This window comes from Odontesthes bonariensis, chromosome 17 (genome assembly GCF_027942865.1).
Source record: "Odontesthes bonariensis isolate fOdoBon6 chromosome 17, fOdoBon6.hap1, whole genome shotgun sequence".
Classification (NCBI taxonomy): Eukaryota; Metazoa; Chordata; class Actinopteri; order Atheriniformes; family Atherinopsidae; genus Odontesthes; species Odontesthes bonariensis.
In genome coordinates this window covers 4,473,540-4,483,686 of record NC_134522.1, presented here as the reverse complement: position 1 = coordinate 4,483,686, position 10,147 = coordinate 4,473,540, and the positions used below count along the sequence as shown (strand labels likewise).

Genomic DNA, 10,147 nt, shown 5'->3' with positions numbered 1-10,147 from the left:
TTGCAGGGTCACATATAAGGAACACATGAGGTGAACGTCTTGGTATGTGCAAGACAACATTCAAGATTTTCGCGCTAGCTTTGTGAACTTTCTGAGCAGCCGTCACAGCCCTTTTCCATCAATTTAACTCTCGTTAATCCACCTCTTAGCACAACAAACCCCAAAAACGTGTGACTGTATTGGAGCAAACAGCAACTTAAGATACAGTTCAGTGACATCGGTTCCACACAGTGATCCCTGGCACCCTCTGGCACCACTCACCAGCGGCTGCGCATAATAGTAGCCTAAACAAACTTTCGCCAGAGAAAGCGGGTTGGGTAATACCAAGTAGTCGGTTTGGGGGGAGGGAGGAGGGGGGGTACATTACAGATTATTTAAAACATGATACTATCTTGAAATGAAATGAATGAATAAAGAAAACAAACAAAAGTTATTCATTCAGAATTTTATGATATTTTTTGATAATTTGATTTGATGATATTGGGGGGGTTAAATGAGCTGGATCTGATTTTTGAGGGGGTCATGACCCCCGTAACCCCCGTGCAAATTACACTCATGGCCCCCCCCCACACACACACACTATCCCAAAACAGTGGTACGTTGAGTTACGAGTTTAATTGGTTCCGTGACAGAGCTCATAAGTCAAATAGCTCGTAGTCCAATCAATATTCACCATTGAAATGAATGGAAATGCCATTAATCCGTTCCATGAAATAAAAATAGACGGAATAACGGCTCTTAAAAAAACTCATATGTCGGGACACTCTTAACTCAAGGTACCACTTTAAAGTGCTACATAATAGCTTCATGCTAACGTGACATTAGCCTTTCATAACTTTAGCCTACTCGTTTAGCCTAACAATTGGCAACAAAATCTCTTCTCTAAATGTGCAGTCTTTAAAAACAATGACTCATTTGGAAATCACATTCAAACTTAACTCAAAATGATGTATTCCACAAAAGTAGGTTCACTCTGACAGTACAACAGGACACTCTCTATGCCTGCCACTCATTTCAAAGACGCCGCGTTTCTCACTCATCTTTCAACGAGACTTGCCTGTCAATCAACTGGAGTGACACCTGAGGTGTCCAATCAGGTTCCAGAGGTGGCCGTTCGGGAGCCGGCTCTTCTTTGGGAGCCGAGCTTCCCATCACTAGCTCCGGCTGTTCGTCTCTGACGTAATATCAAAAACTCAAAGGTCATCAATAAATGTTCAGATAAGAGAGAGTTATGAGGGAACATTGTTAACTGTTCACTCTCACCGCTATAAGTCAGCACAAGATCAAGGGTGTGATTAAGGCAGTGAGTCGGTCTGTGAACACTCTGAGGAAATCCAACAGAGTCTCATATAGAATTAAAGTTCATATTCAGGCTGTCATTTCCAACATCTACATGAATATTAGAGTCACCCACTACAATGACTTTATCTGTACTCAGCACCAACTGGGATAAAAACTCTGAGAACTCAGACAGGAACTCAGAATAAGGGCCAGGTGGACGATACACAACAACAAACACAAGAGGTTTCTGTGGTTTCCACTTTGGCGAAAACTGAGAAGCAGATATTCAAAAGAGCTCAAACTAATCTTTGGTCTTGGACTGATTAGTAGTCCCAGATAGAATTGAATGGACTGAACTCTGATAACCTCCCTGTTCCTCCTGCTCTCACCCACAGCAGCTTGCTCGGCCCACATGTTTCCTTGTTCCCTCCCCTTCAGATCTGCAGCTCATGATGGGCGTAACCAACAGGAGGGGAGCTGATAGGCTCTGTTCTCTGCACCGACACGTCATTTATAGCTCAGAGCTCAGAGCAGTTTCAGCTTTGAGGAAGTGAAACTCACTCAGTCGCTGCTGCTAAACGGTGAAATGGCGCAGAAAGGAGTTCAGCTGGAAGGAGAAATGCTCCAGTGTTCGATCTGTTTGGATCTGCTGAAGGATCCGGTGACTATTCCCTGTGGACACAGCTACTGCTTTCACTGTGTTAAAGGCTTCTGGGATGGAGAGGATCAGAAGGGAATCCACAGCTGCCCTCAGTGCAGGCAGACATTCACAGCGAGGCCTGTCCTGGGGAAAAGCACCATGTTAGCAGCTTTAGTGGAGCAACTGAAGAAGACTGGACTCCAAGCTGCTCCTGCTGATCACTGCTATGCTGGAGCTGAAGATGTGGCCTGTGATGTCTGCTCTGGGAGGAAGCTGAAAGCCACCAAGTCCTGTTTATCCTGCCTGGCCTCTTACTGTGAGGAACACCTTCAGCCTCATTATGATTCAGCTCCACTCAGGAAACACAAGCTGGTGGAGCCCTCCAAGAAGCTCCAGGAGAACATCTGCTCTGATCACGATGAGGTGATGAAGATGTTCTGCCGCACGGATCAGAAGTGCATCTGTTATCTCTGCTCTGTGGAGGAACATAAAGGCCACGACACAGTGTCAGCTGCAGCAGAAAGGACTGAGAGGCAGAGAGAGCTGGAGGGGAGTCGGCAGCAGATCCAGCAGAGAATCCAGGACGCAGAGAAAGATGTGAAGCTGCTTCAGCAGGAGCTGGAGGCCATCCATCGCTCTGCTGATAAAACAGAGGAGCACAGCCAGGAGATCTTCAGCCAGCTGATCCGTCTCCTCCAGAAAAGAAGCTCTGATGTGAAGCAGCAGATCAGATCCCAGCAGGAAGCCGAAGGGAGGCGAGTCAAAGAGCTTCAGGAGAAGCTGGAGCAGGAGATCACTGAGCTGAAGAGGAAAGATGCTGAGCTGCAGCAGCTCTCACACACAGAGGATCACAGCCAGTTTCTGCACAGCTGGCCCTCAGTGGCAGCACTCAGGGGGGCTACACACTCATCCAGCATCCAGATCCGTCCTCTGAGGCACTTTGAGGATGTGACAGCAGCTGTGTCAGAGCTCAGAGATAAACTACAGGACATCCTGAGAGAGGAATGGGCCAACATCTCACTGAGAGTCGCTGAAGGGGATGTTTTACTGTCACAGCCAGAACCAGAACCAGGACCAGAACCAGAACCAGAACCAGGACCAGAACCAGAACCAGAACCAGAACCAGAACCAGGACCAGAACCAGAACCAGAACCAGGACCAGAACCTGAACCAGAACCAGAACCAGAACCAGAACCAGAACCAGGACCAGAACCAGAACCAGAGAGCAGAGCTGGATTCTTAAGATATTCATGTGAAATCACACTGGATCCAAACACAGCAAACAGAAAGCTGTTACTGTCAGAGGGGAACAGAAAAGTGACAGTAATGGGTCATCCTCAGTCTTATTCTGATCATCCAGACAGATTCACTGTATGTTATCAGGTCCTGAGCAGAGAGAGTCTGACTGGACGTTGTTACTGGGAGGTGGAGATGGGAGGAGAAGTTTATGTAGCAGTCGCATACAAGAACATCAGCAGAGCAGGAGGGATTGAATGTAGATTTGGTTCTAATGACAAATCTTGGGCGTTAAGATGTGGCCAAAACAGTTATTCATTTTGGTACAACAACAAGGGAACCTCCATCTCAGGTCCTCGGGCCTCCAGAGTGGGAGTGTACCTGGATCACAGAGCAGGTATTCTGTCCTTCTACAGCGTCTCTGGAACCATGACTCTCCTCCACAGAGTCCAGACCACATTCACTCAGCCGCTCTGGGCTGGAGTTTGGTTTCCTGGGTCGTTTGTTTCAGGAAGAAGTTGCAAATTTGTCACCTGAAAAAGGAAGCAGCTGAAGGTGCAGTGAGTTTTAATCTGTGAGTTTTCATTTTGACTCATTCTGGGACTCATTTAGTCCCATCGTGGTGTCATTTCTAAGCTGTTCAGAGACTTTCAGGGAATCAGTGATTTGTTGATGTTGTTCTGTTGACGACTTTCTTTTGTTGGATATCTCGATATTCTTTGACTAAAACCGACGGCCCTGATATTTCTTTATGTTCTGATTTTTACAGCCAAGACTTTCAGCTCAGTTTCATGTTGGAAGACTTTCTGTTGAGTCCAGACGCTCAGCTGACAACAAATGTCTGGATTCAAGGTGACGACGTGATTTAGATTCATCTCCCGAATCTTTTGATTTGTAGTTCTGTTGATGGTTCAGTTTCTTTCAACCGTCTTTACCAAAACTGTTTAATCACAGAAAAAAAGCAGCTTTTTGTCTCTGGTTGCCTTTCTCAGCAGTGATTGTGTTTGTGTCGTCACACAGTGAAGAAAATCTATAACATGATGTAAATACAGGAAAAAGGGATTTTACCTTCTTATCTTGGAAATGTTTTGCTGAGTTGTGCTTAAAAAAAGCAGATTTTTGTCTCATTCTGGACTTTAGATGATTGAATGTGTTGTGTTGCTTCAGATATGAAGTTACTTCTGAATGATGCCTTCACTGTTTTTCTCTCTGGCTTCACAATGAGGCTCATTGATTGTAAAGTTTGAACTCAGATGTGATTAAAACTTCTTGTGTCTGATATCTGAGGTGTGGTCTCTCAGTCTGAAAGAAGCAACTCGCTCCGTCTCATTTGCTTATTTTTTTACCCCTTGTCCTGCCCAGCATTATGGCAGCAGAATTGTAATCTGAATACCGTTAATGCCAAACACATTTGCTATGCCAAGGGAAGCTTTATGAATGTAAAGCTCCCCTTGATGCCCATTAACTCCTTATTTTTATTGATTTAGTTTTGTTACAATACTTAACATGATGTGATGGTGTGATGGTGCCGAACCGGACCGGGGGACAGAGAGAGAGGGAGAGCGAAGAAGGGAAAAAAAGGAAGAGAAACATGAAGAGACAAACATAGAAAACAATGAAAAATCAGACAACCAGCTGCTACACCTGTAGAAACAAAACTGAAGACGATTCACGGCTTTTGTGGGGAATCCAGCCTTAGAGGCACCAGGAGCACCAGGAAGCAGCAGTGTTGCCATAGTTACTTTGAAACAGTAATCTGACTACTTCTTTAAAAAGTAACTTAAGCCCTTTTTCCATCAGATTCTGTAGCGAATTAAAAGTTATATCGCATTACTTTGTTGCGATATATAATAGCCGGCTTATAATAGCCGTCAGAAATTTAAGAAGGAGGATGAGAGCGAGGCGAGAATTAATTATGCTGCTTCAGGACCACCTTGCCATAGCTCCTCAGAGGGCATCACCACAACCATGGCAGCGAACAAGATCTAGCCTATGGTGGGAAAATGATGTCCTGGCACATTTCACGGACCGTGAATGGTTGACGTCGTTCCGTATGATGAGGCAGACGTTTGAGCGTCTTTGTGACAACTTGCCATCACTTCGGCCGAACCCATCCAGCCGTAGGCCACCCGTACCTCACAACAAGAGGATCGCCATTGCGATTTACAAGTTGGCCAGCTGTTGTGAGTACAGGGTGGTGGCGGGGAAATTTGGGGTCAGCATCACAACGGTCCACCGATGTGTATACGCGACGTGCCGAGCCATCACATCAGACCTCCTTCATCTGTATGTAAAGATGCCGTCGGCTGACGAGGCTCAACAGATCGCCTACAGAAATGCCACGAAACACCACATCCCGCAGGTAGGTTATGTAAACTCGTTATGTCATTCTGCATCTGATGGGTCTTCTTTTTGAAGTAGGCAATTAGCTTGTCGTAAAAGATGCATACAGGGAGTTCAATAACTGTAATTTAATAAACAAAATAGAACAATGCAAGAGAGCTTGTCTACATTTCTGTAGGCCTCCAGTTATTCTGATCACTTGCTGTTTTTAGCCTATCAGCTCCACCTTGTGGAGGGGTTGAGCATTGGATTACATTGAACATTTTTCCTCCCCTCTCTGTAGATCTATGGAGCAATAGATGGGTCCTATATCCCCATTCTCCCTCCCCTGGATGGATACAGGGACTACATCAACAGGAAGCGCTGGGCCTCTGTGATCTTACAGGCAGTGGTGGATGATCGTGGACTATTTCGAAACATATTTGCTGGAATTCCTGGGAGCAGCCTCGATGCCGCTGTGCTGAGACAGTCCAGTCTATACGAAAAAAAAAAAAATACAAAAATGATGCACATTTGGTGAGGGGAGCCATACTTAACCATGTGCAAAATCACATGCACCTTTGAGTGTGTTACATACAAATTGTACACAAGAACCTTTTTAAATGTTAAATGTTAAACATTTATTAAATATTTTTGAACATGGACATGCAAGAACTGTATTCCTTTATACATTTTTTTAAATATAAATATATAGGTAAAAAAAAAACTTCAGGTTTTAACTTTAGCAGTTCATACGAACATAAAAACACAAAACTGCACCAATTAAGAACCTATAAATATACATGTAGGTGCATACATACTTAAATAAATAAATAAATAACAGTAATAGTGTATGCAAGTCTGTAATTCATATGAACATTAAGCATAAGATCACACACACTATTCCAACAAATGGTAATAGTAACACTACTATATAGTAAATAGTGTTACTATTACCATTTGTTGGAATAGTGTGTGTGATCTGCAGACTTGCATACACTATATATGTAAATATTATATTACATAATATATTACAATATACATGTTCATTAACAGTAATATATAAATATTGCGTTAAAGTTATATTAAGTTATATATATTAAGTTAATATAAAGTTAAATAAATTGATTGCTTTGCAAAAATGTGACAATATGAAAGAACAAAAACTGCCATATGTCAATAACCTACATTACCTACATAACCTACTCAGTTCAGAGCTGGGTGTATATATTGCCATTTAAGATGGAGTTTGCGTAGCTCTGCTGCTGTGGTTGTGGTTGTGGTTGATGCTGATTCTGCATGTACAGAAAGGACTGGTAGCTGTTGGGACCAGGCTGGGTGTGGGGATAGGGAAAGGGTGGTTGGAAGGAAGCTGAGGTTGTCTGCTTCTCAATACAGTCAACCAGTCGGTTGACTGAAGAGACAATTGATTTCAGCATGTCTCTATCTCTCTCTTCCTGTCTCTCGTGCCGCTCCATCATCTCTGACAGCTTGTCATTAAGCTGCTGGGCTGGAGTCACCTTTCTCTTCAGTGGCCTCCTGAAAAGGCTACCTACCGGGGTAACCGGTGTGACGGACGCAGGAGTGTCAGGGATGTCCATCTCACTATCAGTCTCCATAGCAGCGTCTTTAAAAAGAAATATAGAATGACAACAGATTAGTATTAGGCTACTAAAACAGTACCATTAAATAAACTGCAGTCTTCCACTAGCCTAGAAAACTGGTCAACCTTGTCCAACAGCCATCTGCTGTCTAATACAAGCGAGCCCAGGCTAAAATTCTCATAATTACTCTATCAAACAGTGCTGGTGTGTGAACGTGGGAATGTGTGTGTCTGTGTGTTGTGTGTGTTTTGAAAGCGCTTTGAGTCAACTTCATAGTTGTGATACGGCGCTATACAAATACATGTTGTATTGTATTGTATCATAAGATTAGAAATCTGATATGGATTGATTTACCATCATCATCATCATCATCATCATCGTCCTCTAACACTGCGTTGGCAGGGCCTGGGTCTTCATTTGAAGAAACTGGAGTAACTGGAAATCATTAATAATAGGATTTAGTACATTTAGCTAATAAATGGATTAATAAATAACACACCTCTCCACATATGACTTAACATTTGTCCTTGTAGTACAGCATGTCAACATTTTCACATTATTAAGCTATTTTTGACAGGGGTGAGCCCCTTATCCAGTCATCTATTTACATTGCACAGGTCTGCCAAAGAGTTTTGCCAATTGAACGAGCATGCTCTTCGACTGGCTGATTTACTACTACCTCACGGTTAATACTATATAATATAATAATTACTCCTCGGCCAGCACTCAGCAAGATGCTAACGTCATATCGTTGCTAAAAACAGCTAACAGGCCAATCTCTCTCTCTCTCTCTCTCTCTCACACACACACACACACACACACACACACACACACACACACACACACACACACACACACACACACACACACACACACACACAATTCCTCTCAACGCCTCTCTAGTGCCAAACGGTGGACAGTTTTTTGAAGACATCTGCGTTTCTCTGCCTCTTCCCATCCAGGGCCCAAACAACGTCGACCTCCCGAATTGTGTTTATAAAAAGCAGAGTCTCTGCTCTCGACCAGTTGTTTCTTTTATCATCGGACATTGTTGTTACCAGTTGTTACTAGTTGTTAATGCTTCTTCTTCTTCTTCTTCTTTAATGGCGAATCGCATCCCCTTGGAGCATATATCGCCACCTACTGTTGTTTTATTTGATGTTCACCTTAAATCCTTGTCCTCAGACCAGTGTTTTTGAGGAACGTGAAGATCAGCTTGTTTACTTCTTTTCTGGATTTACTTTCATATATTGCCTTGAAGTCCATGTCCTTGATGTTAAAGTGTTCCAGTGCAGTTTTCAGCATGAGTCTTTGCCTTGTATATTCCGGGCAGCTAAAAAATACATGATGTATTGTCTCTTGTTGTTGGCAACCATTGCACTTGCCAGTTGGATGTTTTCCAATCAGATGCATTGTTGAATTTAACCCAGTGTGTCCTAATTTTATCCTGCTGTTAATGCTCTGTTCTCCTCTACTACTCCCCCAAGTGCTTTCCGTTCCTACTTCCCTTTGTATCTGGTGTAAATGTCTTCCTTTAGTGTTACTGTCCCACCCCTTTTGCCATTGTTGCTTGATGACAGCTTTTGTAACCGATTTGATTTCTGCTCTACTGATGGGTACCATTATATCAATCTGATTCTCTTTCAAGCCATATTTTGCCATTTGATCCACTATCTCATTCCCTCTAATTCCCACATGCGCTGGAACCCACACAAATTGAACAATAATTCCCAAATGCAGTAGCCTAAACATGATGTGTATAATTTCCTGTAAAATATCCTGCCGACATTCTGAAGAGAAGTTGTTTATACTCTCCAAAGCTGCGCTGGAGTCAGAGCAAATGACCACTCGCATTGGCTGTACTTCCTCTATCCACTGAAGTGCTAGTGAGATAGCCATCATCTCTACTGTGTATACTGCTAAGTGATCACTCGTTCGCTTCCCCACTTTCACCTTTAATTCAGGAACATAAAATGCACAACTAGTTTGCCCACTTTCTGGATTTTTGGATCCATCTGTAAATACTTGTATAAACTGCCCATATTGTTCATGTATAACAGTGTTCACATAAGCCTGCACATTGATTTTATTTTTCATTGACTGTACCTGTTTTAATAATGCTAAATCTACTATAGGTTGAGGTAGCAACCATGGTGGAACAGCTGATACCACCACCGTGGGACTAATATTCCATTCTTTAACTTTGAATTCCTTACATAACTCCGAAACACAACCACAAAAACTTTCTTTTTTAATTTTGTTACTTTCCCAACTTGTTTTTACAGCTTGTTTAGTAGGGTGAGTATCTTTATGGCCCTGTAGATTTGCCCAGTAGTTAACAATTAACTGTTTTCTCCTTAATGAAATAGGTATTTCTCCGACCTCTACCTGAAGTGCCGACACTGGTGTAGATCTGACTGCCCCACAGCATATCCTTAGTGCTTGTGCCTGAATTCTATCTAATTTTTGTAGTGACGAGTATGCAGCTGAACCATACACTATTAGTCCGTATTCTATGACTGATCTAATTAGAGCTGTGTATACGTTCCTCAAAGCAGCTCTATCAGCCCCCCACTTAGTGCCTGCCAAGCACCTCATAACATTTAAAACCTTTTTACATTTATCTACTACTTTATCGATGTGAATACTCCATGTGACTCTCTCATCCAACCATATTCCTAGAAACTTAAATGTCTTGACTTTCTTTAGTTCTTGTCCATAAAGTTTTAACCTAACCTCCTCACCTATCCTTTTCCTCGTAAAAAATAACGTTTCAGTTTTTTCCACCGACAATCTAAACCCCCATGTCAGAGACCAGTTTTCAATTTCCTTGATGGCTTCCTGAATCTTACCTACAATATAATTTATATTTCTGCCCCTTTTCCAAATAGCTCCATCATCTGCAAAAAGTGACTTACCAATATGAGATCCTACTTGTGTATATATATCATTTATCATAATAGAAAACAAAAGAGGACCAATTACACTCCCCTGCGGGGTTCCATTCTCAACTTCATGCCTTCGAGAATATGAATTGACAACTCGGACTCTGATAGCACGGCCA

At 42.7% G+C, this 10,147-nt stretch overlaps 1 protein-coding gene across 1 annotated transcript; it reads left to right on the top strand.

Annotated features, from left to right (window-relative positions):
* The first annotated feature begins 1,867 nt into the window (after positions 1-1,867).
* On the top strand, positions 1,868-9,522 carry LOC142366646 (tripartite motif-containing protein 16-like). The gene is made up of 5 exons (XM_075448606.1): positions 1,868-2,970; positions 3,130-3,640; positions 5,223-5,519; positions 5,784-5,968; positions 9,453-9,522. The coding sequence occupies exons 1-5, from the start codon at positions 1,868-1,870 to the stop codon at positions 9,520-9,522; spliced, it is 2,166 nt and encodes a 721-aa protein (XP_075304721.1).
* The last annotated feature ends 625 nt before the right edge of the window (positions 9,523-10,147 follow it).